The 27,893-nt window shown below is 42.8% G+C and overlaps 1 protein-coding gene across 3 annotated transcripts; it reads left to right on the top strand.

Moving 5' to 3' along the window:
* LOC128695930 (uncharacterized) lies at positions 1 to 27,893 on the top strand. Of its 3 annotated transcripts, none has more exons than XM_053786889.2 (4): positions 1 to 107; positions 21,649 to 21,731; positions 22,674 to 25,277; positions 26,022 to 27,893. In XM_053786889.2, the coding sequence occupies exons 1-3, from the start codon at positions 85 to 87 to the stop codon at positions 24,791 to 24,793; spliced, it is 2,226 nt and encodes a 741-aa protein (XP_053642864.2). In that variant the 5' UTR covers positions 1 to 84; the 3' UTR covers positions 24,794 to 25,277; positions 26,022 to 27,893. The 3 variants fall into 3 exon arrangements, with proteins under 3 accessions (XP_053642864.2, XP_053642865.2, XP_053642866.2); XM_053786890.2 differs by lacking the exon at positions 1 to 107 and adding an exon at positions 6,375 to 6,647; XM_053786891.2 differs by lacking the exon at positions 1 to 107 and adding an exon at positions 6,376 to 6,421.

The raw sequence follows: 27,893 nt of genomic DNA, 5'->3' as shown, positions 1-27,893 counted from the left end.
GTAACAACGAGTGTTGCGATCCTGACGGAGTGTTCTTCAAAGAACACATCAGCTTCAATCAAGATACCGATATCCGAGTCACATATGGGTCCGATACAGATACCCAGGTAAGTCTAGTAATTAATGAGACTAGGTCAGCTGCGCAGCAGATAGCTGGTTCATTTCTTTCTAGATGTACCATACACTCGGATATAAGTGGGCTTTTTAGCCCAACTCAAGTATATATTCCCATCAGTATTCAGTTATTGAAATACTGACACAACACCCCCTAGGGGTAATTATACAGCATTTTTTCACACAGCCCTTAGGGAGTGCATACGACAGCTTCTCAAGACATCGCCTACAGGGACGGCTGTGTAGGCGAGAGCTGTCTTTCAAGATAAGTCCCATTACAGTCCATTATTTACTCTTTGACTTAGCTTGTAGCATTTCCCTACAACCATACATAGTTTTAAGACGAGGTATGATATAGCTCATGGAGCAAGGAGAGAGAGGACTTAGTAGCAATTAGTGAAGAGGTGGGGCAAGGAGCTATGTCTCGGCCCCTTCAACCACAACTAGGTGAACACACACACACGGTATATCGCCCGGGCGGGTGTGGGACTCGTATATCTATTTTGGTAATATTTTGTGATGTGTGAAGGCGGGTTTTTGTGTTGTACTGATAACAATGTTTATTTTTATAAAGGCGAGTTCATGTGTCCTTCCTGGTTTATCAACCTGATTAGAGTTTTTGTGAAGTAACGAGCTTGGCTCTAAGCTTGTGTATTTTTTAATGTTTTATAAGCCACTTGACAAGCCTTTAACCCCGAGGCATCAAGTAATTTTTCACACCTTGAGAGCCTACACTACCTGACAAAACCTACACACCCTACACCCCCCTTAAAACCTTACACACGTACATCACCCGACGAACTTACACCCTTTCTCCCACTACACCACCTGACACAACCTGCACCACCTGACACAACCTACAGTCCCCTTGACACCCTATGCCTGTGAAAAATTATTATTTGAGTAAATCACTTGCAGGAGGCTTGCAGGGCCTTACCTGAATTATTACCTGGAAGTAATTTTGGTGAGATAAGTGGGACTTAGTCATAGTAGGTCGCTGAACTGTCACTCCCTTGACTGCCCACTTCCTCACCACTCTCACAGCTAAACCTGACATTAAATTAATAATTATAATATTAAAACCAGCTACTCTGGTAAAATTTTGTGGACTGTATAGGCTTAGGTTTGCTGGGAACATCAAATATAATGAGCATTAACATTTACCATTTACTGTAAACACTTAATGCTGATGGAACACACCCTAACACTACCCTAGCAGACAGGATTTAAGATGACCAACGCAAAAACTACTGGGTAAGTGTCACTTAGCTAAGGTGTGTTGTTGTGAAGGATTCAATGAAGTCTTGTATTTTTCCGTCTTCCACGTGCAATTCTTGAGGTCCCGCAAATTTCCTGTACCACTTCTTCAGCAGGGGACATTAACACGGGTCCCATTACAAATTCAGGCGAAAAAACACCCCAATTTGGCCCCCGAGAACGCCTGCTTACATTGCACAAGTAAGACCAGTGTTCACACATTAAATTCAACATGGCGTCCCTCCCTGGCGTCACTTAGCAGCTGCTCTCCACCCCTTTCACTCGAAATTTCTCAAAAGGGTCAAATCAGCATCACATTTTATTACACAATTATTGTATTCAAATTTACCCATGCTGAATTTAGGAAAATCCAAAATTTTCCACAAAACCTACACTACCTAACACAACCTACACCACCTGACACAACCTACACCACCTGACACAACCTACACCACCTGACAACCTACACCACCTGACACAACCTACACCACCTGACACAACCTACACCACCTGACAAACCTACACTACCTAACATAACCTACACCACCTGCTGGGGGGAATTAAGACAGTGTATGTGGGGTCACGGCTGAGTCGGGTTAGTGGTTCCTTGTTTCCGTTGTGAATTCACTCATCAGCTTGCTGCTCCACTTCAGGGTAACTTCAATCAATGAGGTACTGACCCGTATTCCTCACAGTAGGTAGTGTAATTGTGACAGGCAACTGCTATGGTAATCTCTGGTCATAGGATTGCCACTTCTGTACACGTGTATACACCTGAATGCATTCACCAATAACGTGGTAATGTTGGGGGCGGGGGATGCCTGAGAATACCAGTTGAGTCAGGCAGCTGCCTGGTCCAGCTAATGAGACCCTTGCCTACAATGATCGTATGGTGTACAAATGTGGTCACAGCAAAGTCCGTGTAGGGGTTGTTGCCTTTTTCACTGCTAAAATGTGATTACCTGCCAATGACTCAGCCTACCCCCACTTACCTACCTCCAGGTAGGTAAGTAGACCCTGTGGGCACTCAAACTGGCGAGCTCAAGGTACCTAAGGTGTTATTGTGTATGGAAATATAACTACTGCCTTAAGCAAAACGACTATCTTTAACTTAAACATGTGTAGCAGTCATGTAGTAATTGTAGTGTATAATTAACCTAGGAGTTACGAGGCCAATTCTTAGAATTAAGTATATACAGAATTGACATCTCTCTAGGTGACGTCCCCCCCTCCCCTAAATTCCCCCACCTGGGGGGTAGGCATAATGGTTCTGGGGAATCACAAAATTCCCCACACCTACACCCCCTGTCACCCAATACTATCTGGCGTAACCTACAACCCCATGACACAACCTACAACCCCTTTGACACAGCCTACACCCCCTGACACAACTTGCACCCCCTGACACCCTACACAACTACATCTTGCTATCAGGGGTTGAGGACCCTGATAACAAGATGTCACTGCACTTTGGTGACACATTAGTGATAATTGTTGATGAAAAGAACAAAATGGCACAATTCCGTGACTGGAACAATACACAAATAACCTGCACACAGGAGACTGAAACTTATGGTGATGTTTCAGTCCAACTTGGACCATTAACAAGTCACACACAGAGCCAGAATATATACAAGAGAGGAGGCGGGGGATGGGAGTGGTAGATTGAGATGAGGGAGTAGTAGTAATAATAGTAGCAGTGCAGCATTAACTGAGGCACAAATAAGAATGTAGTAACAGAGAAAAACTGAAGGCAGAGAGTGTAGTATTAGTGAAGATATAGTATTAGTAATAGTGGAGATAATCCATAAGAACAAGAAGACTGAGGAGCACTGCAGCTGAGCTACTGGCCAACGGGAGGACAAAATTCCTTGTGGGACAAAGATCCAATAAGACAGAAGCCACCTAGGCAGAACACAGAAAAGACAATGAAAATGTAAGGGGAAGAGATAAGGAGAAGAGGCAAACGTCACGTCAAGTCACGAATGTTTTGAGATTTAGATAATTTGACAACGTAATGAGAAGGGAAAGCATCCACAGAGACAAAGTCAAGACTAAGATTCATATTAGGAAATTTGTGAATAAGGGATTCTTCAATAGGACAGCATCTGGGAAGGCTAGAAGGAGGGTAGACAGTCCTGACAGAGGACAGGTCAACAGGATGACTGTGGTCTCTGACATGACAGAAAAGTCCTTTGTTAGTGTCAGCAACTCTGACACACATTTTGTGCTTCTGAAGCCTCAGAGAGCAGCCAGGTCTTCAAAACATTAGAGCCTACCTGGAGCCTACCTGGAGCCTACCTGGAGTCTACCTGGAGGGTATTCTAGGGATCAACGCCCCTGCGGCCCGGTCCACGACCAGGCCTCCCGGTGGATCAGGGCCTGATCCACTGTGAGACCAGGCTCTTACTGCTGGCCGCACGTAGTCCAACGTGTGAACCACAGCCCAGCTGATCCGGTACCGACTTGAAGTATCTGTCCAGCTCCCGCTTGAAGGCAGCCAGGGGCCTACTGGTAATTCCCTTATGCATGGTGGGAGGCTGTTGAACAGTCTTGGACCCCGGATACTTACGGTGTTTTCTCTTAGTGTGCCAACGGCACCCCTACTTTTCATTGGGGATATTTTGTACTGCCTGCCCAGTCTTTTACTTTTGTAGGGAGTGATTTCTGTGTGCAGATTAGGGACCATTCCCTCTAGGATTTTCTATGTGTAGAATATGATATATCTCTCGCCTGCGCTCCAGTGAGTACAAGTCAAGTGATTTCAAGCGTTCCCAGTTGTTGAGATGTTTGATGGAACTTATATGTGAAGTAAAGGATCTCTGTACACTCTCTAGATCTGCAATTTCACTTGCTTTGAACGAAGATGTTAATGTACAACAGTATTACAGCCTAGAGAGAACAAGTGATTTGAAAAGGATAATAAGCGGCTTGGCATCTCTTGTCTTGAATGTTCTCATTATCCATCCTATCATTTTCTTTGCAGTTGTGATTATGGCGCTGTTGTGATCCTTAAAAGCGAGATCCTCAGACATTACAACTCCCAGGTTCCTCACATTATTTTTTCACTCTAATGTATGATCAGAGTTTGTAGAATATTCAGTTCTGTTTATTTTCTCCTCCAGTTTTCCATAATGGAGTAGTTGGAATTTGTCTTCATTGAACATCACATTGTTTTCCGTTGCCCATTGGAAAACTTGGTTTATATCTTCTTGGAGGTTAACCGTGTCCTCAGTAGATGACTGTCATGCAGATCCTAGTATCGTCTGCAAAGGATGACAAGGTGCTGTGGATTACATCGTCTGTCTATGTCTGATATGAGGATAAGGAACAGGATGGGGCTAGCACTTTGCCTTGTGGAACAGTGCTTTTCACTATGGCAGCTTCCGCTTTAACACTGTTGACCACTACTCTTTGTGTTCGATTGGTTAAAAAGTTGAAGATCCATCTCCCCACTTAGCACGCATTTTGTGCGCTATTACGCCATGATCACACTTGTCAAAGGCTTTTGCAAAGTCTGTGTATATTACATATGCATTCTGTTTTTCTTCCAGTGCATCCAAGACTATATCATAGTGATCCAGTAGTTGCGAGAGGCAAGAGCGACCTCCTCTGAACCCATGTTTCCCTGGATTGTGCAGTTTTTGGGAAACCAAGTGGTTGGCAATCCTGCTTTTTAGCACTCTTTCAAAGATTTTTATGATGATGGACGTTAGAGCTTTTGGTCTATAGTTCTTAGTTAATGCTTTGCTGCCACCTTTATGAAGTGGGGCTATATCCGTTGCTTTTAGTGACTGGAATTTCACCCATGTCTAAGTTCCTTCTCCATAGTGTACTTAGGGCGTGCGAAAGGGGTTTCTTGTTCTTAATGAACACAGAATTCCACGAGTCTGGGCCTGGGGCTGAGTGCATGGGCATACTGTTAATGGCTTTCTCAAAGTCTATCGGAGTTAGGGTAATGTCGGAAATCTGGCATACATTGATGGAGTTTTGAGGCTCATTCATGAAAAAATCACTTGGATTGTCAATCTTTAGACTGATTAGTGACTCGCTAAACACAGAGTCGTATTGGGATTTCGGTATCTCACTCATTTCTTTATTGTCATCTGTGTCATCTTGTCTGAGCAAGAGCCTGACACTTAACATTCCAACAGTTTCTGTCACACTTTTTATGAAACATTTCACTGGTTTGGCTCTCTAGCATTAGTCTGGGTCATAAACCCTCTTGGAGTTAATAATTCGAAAAATGTCTTTTCCTAAACATTTCCTCCACCGCTGTGATCATTGACGGCATGTGAAATATTGTACATGGGCTAGTCCTCATGTTAGATTAATTTCTTTTAGACAAATACAAATGCTAAAATATTTTTTTAGTTTTCACAAATTTTTCATTGTTTTTCAGAAAACGTAAATTGCTACCGACATGCAAAGTATTGTATGTAGTGCAATGTTCACTTTATGTCTGTATCAGTTATCAGAGTGGTGATAGTGGCGATGCTGTTGGTGATAGTGACAGTAATGTAGTATTGGTAATAGTGGCGGTAATGAAGCTAGTAATAGATTTGGCGATTGTGGCAGTGGTGATAGAGATGGGGTTTTGCTTTTAATTCGCGAAACTGATTAAATCAACTTTGTGTTGTTACCCTGTTCTATACGATAGTTATGTATATAAACGGGAACAAAAGCCAGTTGTGTTTCCCTGTCATATTCCATCATAAATGGTGTTTTACATATAAATAGCATTAAAATCTGTCAGCTTCAGTAGGGCACTGAATTCATTAATGTTCAAGAGCTGCGTGAACTTCAAGGGTAGCGTTCCAGAAGAGTTGGACTTCTATTACTCGCGAATTTACATCTCTCAAGATGGCGTATCCTATACGCAGGAGAAATGAAATTTGTATGAAGATATCTCCATCATCAGAGAGCGGAGTAATGGTTACAGCTGTGGCTGGGGTGTGCGGGAGGGTGCAGTAACACTGATGACTGCAGGAAGCCCCAGTGGAGCGGCTCCCGGTCTTGTACTGGCAGTGTAAGGGAAGCCATTGTGTGGGTATGTGTAATCCACCTTTGTGTTTGTGTTCCAGATGTGCGGATAGCTGAAGTGCACTCTGTCCAAGCTCATCTCAGAAATGGGGAGAGATGAAGGCACTGACAAGGAGATGAAGGAAACAGAAAGTAACTTGTTAGGGAGTTGAAAAAAACAGTTTAAGACAGGGACATAGGAAGCTTGCAATAAGAGTGTGTGTACCAGCCAGTATGTGGATCAGTGTGTCCAGGTGAGTGTCTACTCCAACCCGATACCCTATACCCTCTACACTCTCCACATATTCAGAACGCTTAATAAAACATAAGAATATAAAAACACAGTCACCTGACCCATTTCAGACAGGATCTACATAGCTACTCAAAATGATCACTATCGTGACATTGCTTGACAGTTTGCTTTAGTTATATAGAACTTTATTGCAATTATTATTATTGTTGCTACCATATTAATAAAGCATTAGCAAGGGTTGGTGGGTATCTGTTTTAGGGGGTTCGAGGCGTGGAGGTTAATTATGCAAGGAGAGACTCATAAGTGATGACTTAAAAATGAAAGCTGAGTGAATGTCCTGGGTCATTAAATATGTCGCAGTGAAGTCTGTGTGCTCTCTGACAAGTCAGTCAGTGAATATTTGACTGTCAGCTAAATCTGTCAGCCTTCATAGGAATGTCCATGTGTGCATTCAGTACATATTTCTAATCTACACCATTAATAATGAATATATGGATACTTTATATATATATATATATATATATATATATATATATATATATATATATATATATATATATATATATATATATATATATATATTATATATATATACATGGATGCAAGACAAGCCACTGTAGGTGGAAATTTTTAGCTCAAGTACCTTCACACTTCTCAGTGCGTCATCAGGAGCTATGGAATGTTGCATGGCAGCTTCTGAAGGAGTGAGGGGGAAGTTTTCTCAGAGTAGCACAATGCGAGTTTGTCACCTGCACACTGTGCTACTCTGAGAAAACTTCCCCTCACTCCTTCAGTCGCTGCATTGCAACATTGCACAGCTCCTGATGATGCACTGAGAAGTGTGAAAGTGCCTGAGCTAAAGATTTCCACCCCCGTGGCTTGTCTTGCGCGCACACACACACACACACACACACACACACACACACACAAACACACACACACATATATATATATATATATATATATATATATATATATATATATATATATATATATATATATATATTATGATGCTCCAATATGGCAACTTGCACGATAAAGGGTTAAAATTAATTTCGTTGTAATACAGAAAATAAGAGCCTGTAATACTTAATGATAAAACAAAGAAAAAATAGTAGTGTGGCAGTGTGTGGCAACCTACCCGTCCTGGTGTTGACATGTAACAAGAGTACACACGAAGGTTTGAGTTACCACTTATAATGACATGACTAGGATACCGATACATAGTGGAGAAACCTAGTGAATCTAAATTGTCAGTGAAATGACTCAAGGATAGTGATTAAACATAATGGAAGTGATTTTAAACTAAAATATGGCATCACATGTGAGAAGTGCCATGTACCCTGGGGTACAGTGTTACAGCCATACACCTGGCAGGGCTATCAGGCAACCACACAGGCCCACCATATACCACCATAATAACACCATATACCCCACACCACAATAACCCAACTTTAGCAAGAAAATATGCACCTGCTGGTGTATGTGGGGTGCTCAGGAAATATACCTGAATAGGAAAAGTCTGTGTGATGTTATATACCATAAATGTTTTGAATGTATAGTAGTCTCCATATTAAATACATCCCACATATCCATGTATTGACCCTCTAACACCCCACCACCTGAGTGCAGAGCAGAAAGATAGTGAAAATCAGGTTCTTGTGGTACCCGGTTTGCAAGTAGGATACAGGCAGGATGGTAGTACAGTATACCTGTGGGACATGTGAAAAGGCTCTTGGGAAAATATTCAGAATCACATGCAACCTTTGTTTTACAAAACAACATGTCACCTGTGCAAGAATAAACACTGCATCCAAAAATGACATCCATCTAGAAAGGTGTTTCTGGATCTGCAATAAGGATGTGGAACTATGGACAGGTATCAGGAAAGTGCTCAGGAGGTTAATAAATAATAAGCATGAAAACAAAGAAGAACTATTGGATAGTCTACCTAGAATATATAGAGGATGGGAGAGGAGTAAAATTTAACATTCAGAATACCCAGTCTACAGCAGCTGATCCAAAAAATAGGCACCCACTGGAAAAAAACACAGAAACAAAAAAATTAGCTAGCTCAGCCTCTAGCTCTAGGGCTGACCCAGACTCAGCCCCCAGCCATAGTGCAAATCCGGATTTGGCTAAAGACTCTTCCACAGCCACCACAGCCATAGCCCCTGTTACAGACGTAGTAGAGAAGTCCTCTTCCGGCGGAAAATGTTGGCCTCCTGGAAACAGATGGTGGTGTCTCTGGCTTGGCTATCGAACACTGTAGTGCAGTTCTAGGACCTGCACAAATTGGGAATACATCCAGTATGAACTGTGACCAACCAAAAGTAAAATGGTACAAATTCTATGCTTGTGGCATCTGTAAGCATGGAATATGATGAAAACAAATGGGGCATGCAACTTTAAGCATCCCAAAAAATGCCACGACATGCTGTCTGAAGGAGTGTGTCGTTCTGCCTCTTGCAAATTCTTCCACCTTAAAAAACAATGTTACAACAGCAACTGCCCCACATACCACTTAAAAGGGACCAGGAGGTACACCCCCGTAAAACTAATCATAGTAGTTACCATAGTTAAGACAACTCCACTCGAAGTGATTTTTTAGTGGTAGGAAACGAAAGAAAATGGAAAGAAATAACCAAAATAGTTCACCACCTTGGAGCCTTGTTGGACTGGAGGCACATCCAGTGGCTCCTCCAGACTCACAACTACTGATACCAACAATAAAATCCCCCCAACAAAAATGCAATACAACCTCATTTATATTTGCTAATATACAGGGCCTTAAGCCATCCACCAACAACAAAATACCTTTCATTGGTGGACTTCTAGGGGAGTCAAATGCAATGTTTACAGCCTTCGCAGAGACCCGCGCAAAAGATTACTTTGACAATGAAATATGGATACCTGGGTACAGCCTTTTCAGATGTCTCAGAAAGAACAAGCAAAAATGGAGGGTTGGCCTGTATGTCAGAGAGTCGCTCATTTTCCCAGAGATACTGAACACCACAAATGATGTAGATGAAGTTCTAAGAATAAATATCGAGAACCAAAACTTAGTCAATGTGCGTGTATGTAAGCCAATACATGCAACTTCCCAACAGTTCAAGGAACAGCTATCGAAAATTGACTACTGTCTGGAAAACCTTCCAATCCCATCCCCAAACATCTTGCTGCTTGGTGACTTTCTACAATTAACACACCCTAAGTCAGTAGATAGTGGAGCCAACAAGACTGGAGAACACACTTGACTTTATTTTCACAAATAATGAGGACCTGGTAAGAAGCCTAACAATATCAAAAACAACTAATTCTGATCACAATCTAACTGAAGTCTAGACTTACATGCACAGGGGTCCTGATCAGCAAAATGCATACAGCTATGAAGGTACCTTCACCAAATTCATCTTCAACAAGAGCATCAAGTGGGACCAGGTAAACTATGTCCTACATGAAACATGTTGGGAAGATATCTTACATTACATGGACCCGAACCAGTACCTTGAAAATATCACCTTTCTGGTAGCTGAAGTATATTCAAGAAATATTCCCCTAAGAAAAATGAAGAGAAGAAGTAAACTAGAGAGAGAGAGAGAGAGAGAGAGAGAGAGAGAGAGAGAGAGAGAGAGAGAGACGCTCCCTTTACAGGAGAAGCCGAAGAATCACTGAGCTCCTCAAGAATGCTACCTAAAACACGGAAGAAAGCGCTAGCTAGGAAAATGGAAAATATTGAGCTCAAGTTAAAGGACTCATACAGGGTCCAGGAGACGCAGGAGGAGCTAAAAGCGATTAGTGAAATTGAAAGAAATTCGAAATGTTTCTTTTCATATGCCAAAAACAAGGCAAAAACCACATCTAGTATAGAGCCCTTGCTAAGACAAGACGGATCCTACACAGATGACAACAAAGAAATGAGCGAGATACTGAAATATCAATATGACTGTGTTCAGCGAGCCACTAAGCAGTCTAAAGACAGACAATTCAAATATTTTTTTCATAAATGAGCCTCATAACCCTGTCAGTGTATGCCAAATTTCTGACATAACCATAAATCCACTAGACTCTGAGAAAGCCACTGACAACATGCCATGCACTCAGCCCCAGGCCCAGACTCATGGAACTCTGTGTTCATTAAGAACTGCAAGAAACCCCTCTCACGGGCCGTAAGTATGCTATGGAAAAGGAGCATAGACACAGGTGAAATTCCACTGTCACTAAAAACAATAGATATAGCCCCACTCCATAAAGGTGGCAGCAAAGAACTATAGACCAGTAGCTTTAACGTCCCACATCATATAAGCCTTTGAATGAGTTCTAAGAAGCAGGATTGCAAACCACTTGGACTCCCAACAGTTGCACAATCTAGGGCAACATGGGTTTAGAGCAGGTCGCTCCTGCCTCTCGCAACTACTGGACCACTATGATATGGTCTTGGACGCACTGGAAAACAGGCAGAATACAGATGGAGTATACACAGATTTTGCAAAAGCCTTTGACAAGTGCGATCATGATATAATAGCACACAAAATGCGTGCTAAAAGGATAACTGTTAAAGTAGGCAGATGGATCTTCAACTTTCTAACCAATCGAACACAAATAGCGATAAACAGAGTTAAATCGGAAGCTGCCATAGTGAAAAACTCTGTTCCACAAGGCACAGTACTCGCCCCTATCCTGTTCCTCATACTCATATCAGACTTAGAGATGTAAACCATAGCACCGTATCATCCTTTGCAGACGATACTAGGATCTGCATGAGAGTGTCATCCATCGAGGACACGGCAAATCTCCAAGAAGATATAAGCCAAGTTTTCCAATGGGCAACGGAGAACAATATGATGTTCAATGAAGACAAATTTCAACTACTTCATTATGGAAAACTGGAGGAAATGACAGCTAGAACTGAGTATATTACAAACTCTCATCACACAATAGAACGGAAAAGTATTGTGAAGGACCTGGAAGTGGTAGTGTCTGAGGATCTCAACTTCAAGGATCGCAACAGTGCCACTATCACATCTGCGAAGTAACTGATAGGATGGAAAATGAGAACATTCAAGACAAGATATGCCAAGCCAGTGATGATCCTTTTTAAATCACTTGTTCTCTCTAGGCTGGAATACTGCTGTACATTAACATCTCCGTTCAAGGCAGGTGAAATTCCAGATCTAGAGAATATACAGAGAACCTTTACTGCACATATAAGTTCCATCAAACACCTCTACTACTGGGGCCGCTTGGAAGCACTTGATTTGTACTCGGTGGAGCGCAGGCGAGAGAGATACGTCATAATATACACCTGGAAGGTCCTGCATGGACTGGTCCCTAATCTGCTCACAGAAATCACTCCCTACGAAAGCAAAAGGCTTGACAGGCGATGCAACATACCCCCATGAAAAGTAGGGGGGTCACCGGTACACAAAGAGAAAGTGCAATAAGTGTCTGGGGCCCAAGACTGTTCAACAGCCTCCCACCAGCCATAAGGGTAATTACCAATAGACCCCTGGTTGTCTTCACGAGAGAGCTGGACAGATACCTAAAGTCAATGCCTGATCAACCGGGCTGTGATTCGTACGTTAGATTAGGTGAGGCCAGCAGTAGCAGCCTCGTTGGTCATTCCCTGATCCACCAGGAAGCCTTTTCATGGACCGGGCCGCGGGGGCGTTGATCCCCGGAATACCTTCCAGGTAGACGCCAGGTAAGTCAAAATAAAACAATTTCCGGTAGCAACATCATAATTGTTCACTTATTGATGAATTTAGAGATAAACAGCATAATAACCTATGAGATATGTCATGGTAACATATGAGGGGCCAGTTCCTTGGTCCTCATATACTCGTACCGTTTACATGACAGATTTGGAGTTGCAGGAAACTAAATGTTTCGGCAGCACAATATAAAATCTAATGTAGTTTCTTTTTTTTTTTTTTTGTACTGAAAGAGTAATGCAAAAACTTGTAGCATGAAGTTAATTTATTACTGAGCTATGGCGATTTTGGGAACAGCTGCATAACACGGTGACGCATTATGTGGTGACGCAAGACTTGGTGACGCATAACGTTGTGACGCAAGACTTATTGAATAGTTAATTAACTGAAATATTTACTTTATTTGAGTTATTGGAACTTCGTTAAGTTATGTGAAATTAATAAGCGGGGGAGGGGGAAGGGGGGAGGTTGTTGTTGAGACAAACATTTACATTCGTTTACTAGACTAGAAAGAGCAAGTTACTGGTGTTTAGATGTCTTTCGTCCCACAGCTGTGGAACATCTTATATAAGAATGAGAAATCGCAACCGTTACTAACGACGCAGTGTCTGTCTATGAGGTATATACCTGCCCCGGTGCTATTAACTATGAAGCCATTACTCTTTGGAGATAAACTACGGAACGGGTGGGGATTGAACTCATGGCGAATGAATCTTTATAACTCAGAGGCCAGTGATCTGTTCGCAGTTGTGTTATTACGATTTTATGTCACTTTGGAGATGTTTAGTGTCTTATATCTTAGGTGTGAGGCTTGTTTATTTCCCCTCCAGTGTTGACCGTGGTTGGGGCTTACCGCAGAAACCACGCAAACCCTCCAGTGTTGATCGTGGTTGGGGCTTACCGCAGAAACCACGCAAACCCTCCAGTGTTGATCGTGGTTGGGGCTTACCGCAGAAACCACGCAAACCCTCCAGTGTTGATCGTGGTTGGGGCTTACCGCAGAAACCACGCAAACCCTCCAGTGTTGATCGTGGTTGGGGCTTTCCGTAGAAACCACGCAAACCCTCCAGTGTTGATCGTGGTTGGGGCTTACCGCAGAAACCACGCAAACCCTCCAGTGTTGATCGTGGTTGGGGCTTTCCGTAGAAACCACGTAAACCCTCCAGTGTTGATCGTGGTTGGGGCTTACCGTAGAAACCACGCAAACCCTCCAGTGTTGATATAACCGATATAAGCTGGGAAGATATACTAAGCAACACAGACCCAAACTTATGCCTAGAACAGATTAACTCGGTGGCACTCGATGTATGCACAAGGCTTATTCCTCTAAGAAAAAGGAGGAGTAGATGTAAAATAGAAAGAGACAGGCGCTCCCTTTACAGGCGACGGAAAAGAATAACAGAGCGGCTAAAAGAGGTCAATATATCTGAAATGCGCAGGGAGACACTGGTCAGAGAAATAGCAAGCATCGAACTTAAGCTAAAAGAATCCTTTAGGAGTCAGGAATCGCGGGAAGAACTAAAAGCCATAAATGAAATCGAAAGAAACCCAAAGTATTTCTTCTCCTATGCCAAATCAAAATCGAGAACAACGTCCAGTATTGGGCCCCTACTTAAACAAGATGGGTCCTACACAGATGACAGCAAGGAAATGAGTGAGCTACTCAAGTCCCAATATGACTCAGTTTTTAGCAAGCCGCTAACCAGACTGAGAGTCGAAGATCAAAACGAATTTTTTATGAGAGAGCCACAAAATTTGATTAACACAAGCCTATCCGATGTTATCCTGACGCCAAATGACTTCGAACAGGCGATAAATGACATGCCCATGCACTCTGCCCCAGGGCCAGACTCATGGAACTCTGTGTTCATCAAGAACTGCAAGAAGCCCCTATCACGAGCCTTTTCCATCCTATGGAGAGGGAGCATGGACACGGGGGTCGTCCCACAGTTACTAAAAACAACAGACATAGCCCCACTCCACAAAGGGGGCAGTAAAGCAACAGCAAAGAACTACAGACCAATAGCACTAACATCCCATATCATAAAAATCTTTGAAAGGGTCCTAAGAAGCAAGATCACCACCCATCTAGAAACCCATCAGTTACACAACCCAGGGCAACATGGGTTTAGAACAGGTCGCTCCTGTCTGTCTCAACTATTGGATCACTACGACAAGGTCCTAAATGCACTAGAAGACAAAAAGAATGCAGATATAATATATACAGACTTTGAAAAAGCCTTCGACAAGTGTGACCATGGCGTAATAGCGCACAAAATGCGCGCTAAAGGAATAACAGGAAAAGTCGGTCGATGGATCTATAATTTCCTCACTAACAGAACACATAGAGTAGTCGTCAACAGAGTAAAGTCCGAGGCAGCTACGGTGAAAAGCTCTGTTCCACAAGGCACAGTACTAGCTCCCATCTTGTTCCTCATCCTCATATCCGACATAGACAAGGATGTCAGCCACAGCACCGTGTCTTCCTTTGCAGATGACACCCGAATCTGCATGACAGTGTCTTCCATTGCAGACACTGCAAGGCTCCAGGCGGACATCAACCAAATCTTTCAGTGGGCTGCAGAAAACAATATGAAGTTCAACGATGAGAAATTTCAATTACTCAGATATGGTAAACATGAGGAAATTAAATCTTCATCAGAGTACAAAACAAATTCTGGCCACAAAATAGAGCGAAACACCAACGTCAAAGACCTGGGAGTGATTATGTCGGAGGATCTCACCTTCAAGGACCATAACATTGTATCAATCGCATCTGCTAGAAAAATGACAGGATGGATAATGAGAACCTTCAAAACTAGGGAGGCCAAGCCCATGATGACACTCTTCAGGTCACTTGTTCTATCTAGGCTGGAATATTGCTGCACTCTAACAGCACCTTTCAAGGCAGGTGAAATTGCCGACCTAGAAAATGTACAGAGAACTTTCACGGCGCGCATAACGGAGATAAAACACCTCAATTACTGGGAGCGCTTGAGGTTTCTGAACCTGTATTCCCTGGAACGCAGGAGGGAGAGATACATGATTATATACACCTGGAAAATCCTAGAGGGACTAGTACCGAACTTGCACACGAAAATCACTCACTACGAAAGCAAAAGACTTGGCAGACGATGCACCATCCCCCCAATGAAAAGCAGGGGTGTCACTAGCACGTTAAGAGACCATACAATAAGTGTCAGGGGCCCGAGACTGTTCAACTGCCTCCCAGCACACATAAGGGGGATTACCAACAGACCCCTGGCAGTCTTCAAGCTGGCACTGGACAAGCACCTAAAGTCAGTTCCTGATCAGCCGGGCTGTGGCTCGTACGTTGGTTTGCGTGCAGCCAGCAGCAACAGCCTGGTTGATCAGGCGCTGATCCACCAGGAGGCCTGGTCACAGACCGGGCCGCGGGGGCGTTGACCCCCGAAACTCTCTCCAGGTAAACTCCAGGTAAACTCCAGGTTGGGGCTTACCGCAGAAACCACGCAAACCCTCCAGTGTTGATCGTGGTTGGGACTTACCGTAGAAACCACGCAAACCCTCCAGTGTTGATCGTGGTTGGGACTTACCGCAGAAACCACGCAAACCCTCCAGTGTTGATCGTGGTTGGGACTTACCGCAGAAACCACGCAAACCCTCCAGTGTTGATCGTGGTTGGGACTTACCGTAGAAACCACGCAAACCCTCCAGTGTTGATCGTGGTTGGGGCTTACCGCAGAAACCACGCAAACCCTCCAGTGTTGATCGTGGTTGGGACTTACCGCAGAAACCACGCAAACCCTCCAGTGTTGATCGTGGTTGGGACTTACCGTAGAAACCACGCAAACCCTCCAGTGTTGATCGTGGTTGGGGCTTACCGCAGAAACCACGCAAACCCTCCAGTGTTGATCGTGGTTGGGACTTACCGCAGAAACCACGCAAACCCTCCAGTGTTGATCGTGGTTGGGACTTACCGTAGAAACCACGCAAACCCTCCAGTGTTGATCGTGGTTGGGGCTTACCGCAGAAACCACGCAAACCCTCCAGTGTTGATCGTGGTTGGGGCTTACCGCAGAAACCACGCAAACCCTCCAGTGTTGATCGTGGTTGGGGCTTACCGTAGAAACCACGCAAACCCTCCAGTGTTGATCGTGGTTGGGGCTTACCGCAGAAACCACGCAAACCCTCCAGTGTTGATCGTGGTTGGGACTTACCGTAAACATGAAAATGCCTCCAGTAAACAACGTAAACAAGATGTGTTGACAAGCTGATGAATATGTCTGTACCTTAAACTCCACTGTATCGTAACTGTATCTGAAGGTTTCTGTTCATTTTGTCTCAGTGAATGTTAACAGTTAATGTTAATTTTTAACTAAAGAATTATAATATGGTTGTGAACAACTTAAGGAACAGTTATGTTAAACCAGTGATAAACCTACCATAAACCAACGATATAATGCACTAATAAGAGAGATCGTTATATCAGAATAACCTTAAAAAAATAAAATATATAAATGCACTAAAATATTCTAATATAGTAATTTACTTTCGGTTTACAAACATACTGCAATAAACATTGAAAATAAATAAGTTAAAAGTATAATTTACCCAGTGGATTTTCTTCATAATTTTCAGAATCCGTTATATGGAGGGTTGAGTGTAGCATGCCAGGTATCTCACCACTGGCAGGAAATGGCAGAAATCGTACACCAAATCCAGTCATTCCTGGAGTGGAACCACAGTCGATGGCCTCCACTCCAAACCAACAGATACAGATACTAATGCCGGAAAAAAAATCCCCCCCCAGTACCAACAATACCACCAGTCCGATAACATTCTTCTTTGCAAATATACAGGGTCTAAAGCCAGCAATAAACAACAAAATACCTTTCATCCGTGGACTGCTTGCAGAGGCAAAGGCAATGTTCGCGGCTTTCACTGAGACCCACATAAAGGATCACTTGGACAACGAAATATGGATCCCAGGTTACAACCTATACAGATGTGACAGAGTGAACAGGCAAAAGGGGGGGGTTGGCCTGTACATTGCAGAGTCACTTGTTTGCACAGAACTGCTTAATGCCTCAAATGACGTAGTGGAAGTTTTAGCAGTAAAGGTCGAGAACCAAAACCTAGTCATTGTGGTAGTCTACAAGCCTCCGGATGCAACATCCCAGCAATTCCAGGAACAGCTGTTAAAAATTGACCACTGTCTGGAAAATCTTCCAGCTCCTGCACCCAACATCTTGCTCCTGGGGGATTTCAACTTAAGGCACCTAAAATGGAGGAATATAGCAAATAATATTGTTGCAGTAATAACACCAGGAGGCAGCTCTGATGAAAACTCACACTCACACGAGCTTTTAAATCTCTGCACAAAATTCAATTTAAACCAGCAAATAATAGAGCCTACTAGACTGGAGAATACACTAGACCTCATCTTCACTAACAATGATGATCTGATAAGAAATGTCACCATATCAAAAACAATATACTCAGATCACAACATAATTGAGGTTCAGACATGTATGCGTGGAGCCTCAGACCGACAAAATGAGACTAGTCACGAGGGAGCATTCACCAAATTCAACTTCAATAACAAAAACATAAAGTGGGACCAAGTAAACCAAGTCCTAACCGATATAAGCTGGGAAGATATACTAAGCAACACAGACCCAAACTTATGCCTAGAACAGATTAACTCGGTGGCACTCGATGTATGCACAAGGCTTATTCCTCTAAGAAAAAGGAGGAGTAGATGTAAAATAGAAAGAGACAGGCGCTCCCTTTACAGGCGACGGAAAAGAATAACAGAGCGGCTAAAAGAGGTCAATATATCAGAAATGCGCAGGGAGACACTGGTCAGAGAAATAGCAAGCATCGAACTTAAGCTAAAAGAATCCTTTAGGAGTCAGGAATCGCGGGAAGAACTAAAAGCCATAAATGAAATCGAAAGAAACCCAAAGTATTTCTTCTCCTATGCCAAATCAAAATCGAGAACAACGTCCAGTATTGGGCCCCTACTTAAACAAGATGGGTCCTACACAGATGACAGCAAGGAAATGAGTGAGCTACTCAAGTCCCAATATGACTCAGTTTTTAGCAAGCCGCTAACCAGACTGAGAGTCGAAGATCAAAATGAATTTTTTATGAGAGAGCCACAAAATTTGATTAACACAAGCCTATCCGATGTTATCCTGACGCCAAATGACTTCGAACAGGCGATAAATGACATGCCCATGCACTCTGCCCCAGGGCCAGACTCATGGAACTCTGTGTTCATCAAGAACTGCAAGAAGCCCCTATCACGAGCCTTTTCCATCCTATGGAGAGGGAGCATGGACACGGGGGTCGTCCCTCAGTTACTAAAAACAACAGACATAGCCCCACTCCACAAAGGGGGCAGTAAAGCAACAGCAAAGAACTACAGACCAATAGCACTAACATCCCATATCATAAAAATCTTTGAAAGGGTCCTAAGAAGCAAGATCACCACCCATCTAGAAACCCATCAGTTACACAACCCAGGGCAACATGGGTTTAGAACAGGTCGCTCCTGTCTGTCTCAACTACTGGATCACTACGACAAGGTCCTAAATGCACTAGAAGACAAAAAGAATGCAGATGTAATATATACAGACTTTGCAAAAGCCTTCGACAAGTGTGACCATGGCGTAATAGCGCACAAAATGCGCGCTAAAGGAATAACAGGAAAAGTTGGTCGATGGATCTATAATTTCCTCACTAACAGAACACAGAGAGTAGTCGTCAACAGAGTAAAGTCCGAGGCAGCTACGGTGAAAAGCTCTGTTCCACAAGGCACAGTACTAGCTCCCATCTTGTTCCTCATCCTCATATCCGACATAGACAAGGATGTCAGCCACAGCACCGTGTCTTCCTTTGCAGATGACACCCGAATCTGCATGACAGTGTCTTCCATTGCAGACACTGCAAGGCTCCAGGCGGACATCAGCCAAATCTTTCAGTGGGCTGCAGAAAACAATATGAAGTTCAACGATGAGAAATTTCAATTACTCAGATATGGTAAACATGAGGAAATTAAATCTTCATCAGAGTACAAAACAAATTCTGGCCACAAAATAGAGCGAAACACCAACGTCAAAGACCTGGGAGTGATTATGTCGGAGGATCTCACCTTCAAGGACCATAACATTGTATCAATCGCATCTGCTAGAAAAATGACAGGATGGATAATGAGAACCTTCAAAACTAGGGAGGCCAAGCCCATGATGACACTCTTCAGGTCACTTGTTCTATCTAGGCTGGAATATTGCTGCACTCTAACAGCACCTTTCAAGGCAGGTGAAATTGCCGACCTAGAAAATGTACAGAGAACTTTCACGGCGCGCATAACGGAGATAAAACACCTCAATTACTGGGAGCGCTTGAGGTTTCTAAACCTGTATTCCCTGGAACGCAGGAGGGAGAGATACATGATTATATACACCTGGAAAATCCTAGAGGGACTAGTACCGAACTTGCACACGAAAATCACTCACTACGAAAGCAAAAGACTTGGCAGACGATGCACCATCCCCCCAATGAAAAGCAGGGGTGTCACTAGCACGTTAAGAGACCATACAATAAGTGTCAGGGGACCGAGACTGTTCAACTGCCTCCCAGCACACATAAGGGGGATTACCAACAGACCCCTGGCAGTCTTCAAGCTGGCACTGGACAAGCACCTAAAGGCAGTTCCTGATCAGCCGGGCTGTGGCTCGTACGTTGGTTTGCGTGCAGCCAGCAGCAACAGCCTGGTTGATCAGGCGCTGATCCACCAGGAGGCCTGGTCACAGACCGGGCCGCGGGGGCGTTGACCCCCGAAACTCTCTCCAGGTAAACTCTCTCCAGGTAAACTGGTTTCCCCTCAAGGAAGGTTCCTTGATGTTGGTGAGGGGCTCTTGATTTAGGGAATTGGATCTGTGCTCCAGTTCCCCGAATTAAGCCTGAATGCCTTCCACATCCCCCCCCAGGCACTGTATAAACCTCCGGGTTTATTGCTTCCCCCTTGATTATAATAATCACCACTGGTTTATAAAGGATTCCATGGACCACTGGTGTGAGCACTGGATTCCATGGACCACTGGTGTGAGCACTGGATTCCATGGACCACTGGTGTGAGCACTGGCTTCCATGGACCACTGGTGTGAGCACTGGCTTCCATGGACCACTGGTGTGAGCACTGGATTCCATGGACCACTGGTGTGAGCACTGGATTCCTGATTTTAGAACTGACTTGCTAGTTAATTAAACCCTGCCTGATCCACAAGTCAGTTTAAACTTCACACCAGTGCTGTATTTTACTGTGAATCTGTAAGTCTGTTCTGAAGGACTTGTGTAAATTATGTGTGTTCCTACAACGCTAAATGACAAGAGATAACATACGTAAAGCGCTACTCCTTATAATATATAATCAACCCAACTCAGAATCAATGAGCTTAAAATTTGTAATAAACTTGTCTGATCTCGAGATGAAAATATCTAATTGTCCAGGGGATAATATACCTAAATGAAATATTGAAATTCACTCACTAGACAGATTTCATAAATGAATTCACAAGTAAATTACTAAATATGTTTCCAGCAAAAATAATGATTGATTTATTAGGAAGCTTTAATGAAAAGTTATGTTAAAGTAATCCTATATGTATATAATTTGATTATTAAGGTACATTAAAACCATTGACCAAATTTCCCACTAGACACAACATTGAATCCACACACTTATTATACCACCACCTGACCACCTAGGTGGCTGTGTAAGCCACCTTACTTGAAGAATCACCAAGTTGGCTATGATAAGCCGCACTACTTGAAGAATCGCCTAAATATTATGTTGCAGAGCACCAGGCTTTATCATACCTACCTTAAACAAAAATACTAACAGCCAATCATGAAATAAATAGCTTTGACACAGTGTACCCGTCCAGCTGCCTGCCTGTCCCTTGCCAGGATAAAACATTATTCTCAGCTTAGCCTGTCGAGGGAACCTCCTTGCTGCTGGTTACTGGCTCTTCATGTGTAAAGTTCTCCCTTACACTGATTGCCTCTTATTTCCAAGGCGCTTTATAACCCCTATGACTTTCCATAATAATAATAATAATAATAATAATAATAATAATAATAATAATAATACTGTGTCAAAAGCTGTCAATAATATCAAAGCGTTGGGAATATTTTACACAATAATCTCCGTTTTTTATTTTAAGTTTCTTTTTTTTTTTATTCTTTTACTTTATCCCTTCACAGGAGAAAGATGTTATTTAGTGTGTATGCTTGCAGGCAGCAGAGTTCAGCAGAGAGGGTGATGATGGCAGGTGGCTCAGCTGGACACTCCCTGATCCAAGGTCCACCAAAACGTCCAGGTCGGTTGGTTCTCCACCCTCCAGCACCCATCCCTCCCACTCCTCCCCTTTATTATCTCAAGCATTTGACGTACATTAACAATACTACTGATGCTACTGCTGCTGCTGCTGCTGCTGCTGCTGCTGCTGCTACTTCTAATGCTGGCATTGCTACTGCTGCTGCTGTTCTCCCTCTTGTTGATGCCCCTATTGCTACTGCTGCTGCTGTTTCTGTTGCTGTTATTGGTGCTGGTGACACTGTTGATAATTTGAATGTCAGCAATGCAGTTGGACGTATGAGTTTGGTGCAGGACTGTCTTCCCGTTAAACCCGCCAGCAAGTTCAAACTTTTCAAGTCCTTCATAAAATCGGCCAAAAAAGGTAGACGCTTCAAGCTTCATAAAATATTCAACATGTTTTGATTTGTTTAAATTTTCATATGAGAATTTTATTAAATAATAAAACACTGTGATTTCAAAACATTCCATAAAATGATTACCGATTTTATCTCTAGTGCAAGACTAGTAAACATAATAATAATGATAGTAATAATAATAATTATTATTATTATTATTATTTCTACAAGTACATTATACAACTTATACAGATCTAACTGACATGAATGACGTACTATATAGAAAGCCCCTTGTTATGTAGAGCATCTTGTCCCCCGAGATGCGACCCACACCAGTCGGCTAACACCCAAATACCTAATAATTACTGTTGGATGAACAGGGACAGCAGGTATCTTCAGGAAATACGCCCAATATTTCCACTTGTACCAGGGATCGAGCCACGGACACTGAAGGTGTGAGCTGAGTGCGTACCGGGGATCTAACTATGGACAGTCAATGTGTGAGCTGAGTGCTTTACCAACCTAGCTACGAGATACCTTCACCCTCTAACAAGAATTAATACTATGCTAAATAACAATTGAATGATAATATAACATTTTTGTTGCAGGTAGGATCAAAGACGCTGAGGAGAGAAAGCCGGGTGCGAGTGCACTAGAGGACTGTAGTGCAAGGTCTCCCGGGGTAAGTGGACCGTACAAGGTAACGCCGCGGAGCCAACAGTCTCTCTCTCGAGAACACACAGCCAGTAGTGACACCCGTGATGAACTTTCAGGGTCAGCCGTAGAAGTGATATGGAGTCAGGGCACTTCCTCTTGTAGACCTTTTAAAACGGCAGGCAACATCCCTGTTGTTAGCAGTGAAAATAATGGTACAGCCACTTATCCCGCACTCGGCTTAACATATGTAGAGGAAAATACAACAATTAGTAATGACACGTCATTCGAAACCAGGTGGGACTCGCTCAGGGGTAAAAATAAGGTGTATTCATCAAATCAGTCGGAGAAGAGACCTCAAGGATGGGAGAACGTGGGGCGTGAAGGTGAAGGATGCAAAATTAAAAGTGCCGCAAGGGATAAACATACGTTTTGCCCATCGTTCGTTATAAAAGAACCATCAAAAGATCATGATGCAGACAACGAAAAACTTAAATCAATAATAATTGACAGTCCCCTCTCATCTCGAACAAGGAGAAGAACTCACAGAAACATTCCACAGCGTAACGAAGAAAATGTGTACAATTTTAGAGAACTTTCTAAAAACATTGAAAATATTACATCTGATTCAAACATTCAGAGTTGCTCCATTTCCACCTCAAATGTTGCAGCTGAACCAAGATCCAGCTTCCTCACCAAGACTACTGATAGCGTCAGTACTGACCGTCACGAGTGGACATCCTCAGATAGTTTCATTTGTGAAGATTTTATATTTAGAAACAGAACCGACAAAGAAGCACCAAACAGTTCTTTGCTAGGGTCTTCAAGATCTAACACTCAAGATGTCCATCATACTTTAACAGAGAAAAAGAATATTTCCTCCCAGCTTGAAACTGCGAGTGAAAACAGGGCCAATACGTTGCTCAGTAATTCTCCAGATAGTGGTAACCTCAGTAAAATCATGCCCGAAGCATCTGCCATCATGAAAATTGCTCTTCACTCTAAACAAAAGGAAGCTGGTGATGAGGGGCATGACGAAGATACTTTAGATGATGCCGTTCATGCTTGCCCTCTGTCGTCCACGCCCCTTCCTGTCACAATAACTGAGAGAGAGACTCAGGCTCCAGCTACTGACGTACACGTAATTGACAGCATATGTAGGGAACACTGGACCACATTTGATGGATCTTCGGAGCATTTGGACCTTTATTCAGATACTTATGATTCCAGATCGACTGACAATTCTTCTGCTCAAGACTTTGAAGAGGAGAGCCACAGTAGTAACTGCCAGACTCCTGAAATGTCTGCAAAACCCCTGTCATCTGTTGATGATCATCACAAGAACATACTGAACCAAGAACCGTATATTATTTCGCACACGTCTGGGAATTACAGAGGAAGGTTAGTACGGACATATTCGCAGCGTGGACGTCGGGCCAGCAAACGTGTCATTGGTTCGGTCAGTCGTCGCATGAATTCTACGGACTACGGAAAACTGACGGACCCTGTTTCACCGATATATTCTAAAGCAGTACTTACGATGAAGAGTGGGCCTGGCTTATTCCAACAAGTCAAGCCCAGTCATGATAATGATATAGCCAAGCCTGAAAGCAGAGAGCGAGCGTTGGAGGCAGAGAAAGAGGCAACAGAAGCTGTGAGCCCCTCCCGCCCGACTACTTCGACTTCCACAGAAAAATCAGCCTCGAGATCGTTCCTAGATCACACGTTACCTTCAAGGGTGGGATCACTGCGTGTTCCACGGCTCTCATCACAGTTGGTCCATCGTTCTCTCTCTCTTAATATGCCAAGAGTGGAACGAGAAGTTCCCTTCCAAAGATTACCTGAACATCGGCCAGGGTCTCTGAGGAAAGCAATGTCAGGCTTAGGAGCTCTAGCCCGAAGCTTCAAGAAAAAGTCTGTCGGTGAAGTAGGTGTAGTTAGTGAGACTGACAGGGTGACCCCACGCCCGGGCGTGCGTCGTAGCGGTACTTTCGTCAGCAGGCAAACGCCCCAGGCCCCGAGGCTGCCACGACGAGCCTCCAGTCACAAACACGTAACATCAGCTCCTCCTTGAGCACCTTCATTTCGAACTCAACAACACTTCATGAATCACTAATTGTTGTCTATGCTTAAGACAGCAAGAATCAAGCATTCTGCTTTGCTTCATGGAGGAAGTTTGGCAAGGAAGCAAAAATTACTAGGTCAGCTTTTCCTTTATGTTCTAGAGGCATTGCAGCGGCATAGGACGCTGTGAGGCCAGATTTTCACCCTACTGGGAGTCACACTGTCGCCAGGATAACTAACAAAGAACACTGATCCATGCGTTAGTGTGAACAAAGCGTCTCACAAAACACGATAAACACTTAGAGAAGTGTGTTCAGCTTCTTTAGTGATAAGATTGTAAACAATAAAGACAAACCTTGTGGAACATAGTGTACAAATGTGCGTATTCCTAGACTATGGAAGACATAGACATCCAAGGACACTTCAGCTTCTATCAAGTCACCGATACCTGTCGAGGGTGTAAAGAACACCATAGCTCATGCTACAAGAGCAAGGTAGGTTACGAATTTCTTGTAGTATGGGGGACTGTGCAGTTCTTGTGTCGCAAGGAGTTTGTAATCAACTTATAGCTGGCAGTGAGGTGCGGACTTTTGAGTCCACACACGTAAGTTTTGTCAGCAATCAGTGAATGAAATATGCTGACATAACACCCCCTAGGGGTGAACATTAAAATGGTATAAAATACCGACAGATTGTTAGGTAAGACACATATGCAACAGTTAGGTATCTTTATTTCGAAACGTTTCGCCTACACAGTAGGCTTCTTCAGTCGAGTACAGAAAAGTTGATAGAAGCAGAAGATACTTGAAGACGATGTAATCAGTCCATCACCCTTAAAGTTTTGAGGTGGTCAGTCCCTCAGTCTGGAGAAGAGCATTGTTCCGTTGTCTGAAACAATATGAAGTTGAAGTGACAGGATGGAGCCTTATATAGTGTCTCACCTCCTGGCACTATATAAGGCTCCATCCTGTCACTTCAACTTCATATTGTTTCAGACAACGGAACAATGCTCTTCTCCAGACTGAGGGACTGACCACCTCAAAACTTTAAGGGTGATGGACTGATTACATCGTCTTCAAGTATCTTCTGCTTCTATCAACTTTTCTGTACTCGACTGAAGAAGCCTACTGTGTAGGCGAAACGTTTCGAAATAAAGATACCTAACTGTTGCATATGTGTCTTACCTAACACACCCCCTAGGGGTAATTTATAATCATACATAATGTACTCTGTTACAGCCCGTTGCAAAGTGGTCAAGACACCTTCTCAAGACCTCGCCTGCAGGGGCAGCTGTGTGGGCGATAGCCATCTCATCAGATGAGTTCCTCCTATATTTAAACTTTAACCTTAGCTGGTAAACCATTTCTCAACATGACATGACAACTATCACCAGCATGCATCAGACATCATATCGTATCATTATAAAAGGCTTTAATATTTTGATCTCAAAGGTATCTGGCATCTGCTAATATGGATCTCTTGTGGGTTTAGAGCTTAGTTTTTATTATAATATTAGTAGGGAGGATTTCACAGCATACAAAAAAAAAATGGGGAAGCAGCAAAAATCGAAAAACCCTCCTATTTGCAGAGGCTGGCCCAGTTCACCATCACGTAAATGCAGATTTATCCATAAGAGTGATTGGGAGTAGCAAATAATACTCAATTCATTAGTTTAGAGCTGCATTTACAACAATCCAATGAGTTCGGGATGATTGGTAGTAGTAGTAAATGATATAATGAACATTTACCGTGTTTTATAATTACCAATTCTACAATATTTCATATAAGAGGAGCACCAAACCAAGACTCTGGCTTCTGACCAATTTGCAGAGTTATTGCAGACCCTAATGTGGTTTAAAATCGCATTTGATTCCTGTGCAGTTCATATTGAATATCGGTGATGTGATATCCTGACATCTAGAGGTTTGCTGACTTGTCCCACATAAGATAAGTTGCAGCCATTTCAACTGATCCTGTAAACACCACCAACAAAGCATTGAGGAGAATTCTTTATCAAGATGCTTTTAACTATAAACTTGACCTTTCTATCAACCAAGTGTATCAGCAAATCTAAGAATGGAAGTTTAGATTCCACTTCTTTCTCCATGGTGAATTTAATAGACAGGACCAGAGTGTTAAGTCTCCGTAAAAATGTATCCAGGGCCGTATCATTCAGCCAAAGACACAAGATGTCACCCATATATCTAAACCATTTAGCTTTTATGCCAGGATGTCTTTCAACAGCCTAGCCTAGAAAAACTCCATATACAAATTGCTTTATAGGGGAGACAGTGGATTTCTCATAGCCATTCCCTGCCTTTGAGCGTAATATCGCCTTTCAAACTCAGACTTACAATCAACTACTCACAACTTAATTAGCTCAATAATGGTGTGTTCTTATCGAATGGCATGGAGAACTCGTCTAATTCTTCGTCCGGATAAGATATCAGGAACAGCTACTTGGGTGAAAAACGCCATGACGTCAAAACTTGCTAGCATAAAATCATGTTAACATTTTGCATTTTGTCAGAAAGATCAACATTTTTTATATGTGGGCTTCAGAAAAGTTACCAAACATTGAAGTTTGTATTTTTACCAACCATTTTGACAGGGCATATATGGCCGAACTCACAGAGCTAATAATAGGTCTCGCTGGAAAACAAGCTTGTAGGTTTTAATCACACGATACATATAATCAGTGCCGGATTTAGATGAAGAAAGACCCTAGGCTATTCCACCTGTGAGGCCCCTCCGAGTCCCCAACCTTCACCACTAGAGGAAGAAGGAAGAGTGTTTTAAACAAAATTCAATGAAACCAAGGATGTTTATGATTCCGCAATTCACAATCCCTCCTATAAAGGACATAAGATGTTATTGTTAAATACCATAGTGATTGAAAAAAGCATAAATGTTAAAATTAACACTGTGAAAAACTTCTGCAATAACCGAGCTTTGTAAACATTTTGCTGTATAGCCCTTGTGGCTTAGCTCTTCTTTTTGATTATAATAATAATGTAAACATTTTGTGGAGTAAGCAGAAATTTTTAGAAAAATCCATATATTCTTTTAAAATACATATTAAGAAATAAAGAAATCACAATCATCAAAAA

The sequence above is a fragment of the Cherax quadricarinatus genome, chromosome 41, assembly GCF_038502225.1.
Source record: "Cherax quadricarinatus isolate ZL_2023a chromosome 41, ASM3850222v1, whole genome shotgun sequence".
Classification (NCBI taxonomy): Eukaryota; Metazoa; Arthropoda; class Malacostraca; order Decapoda; family Parastacidae; genus Cherax; species Cherax quadricarinatus.
This window is presented reverse-complemented; position numbering and strand designations above follow the sequence as displayed.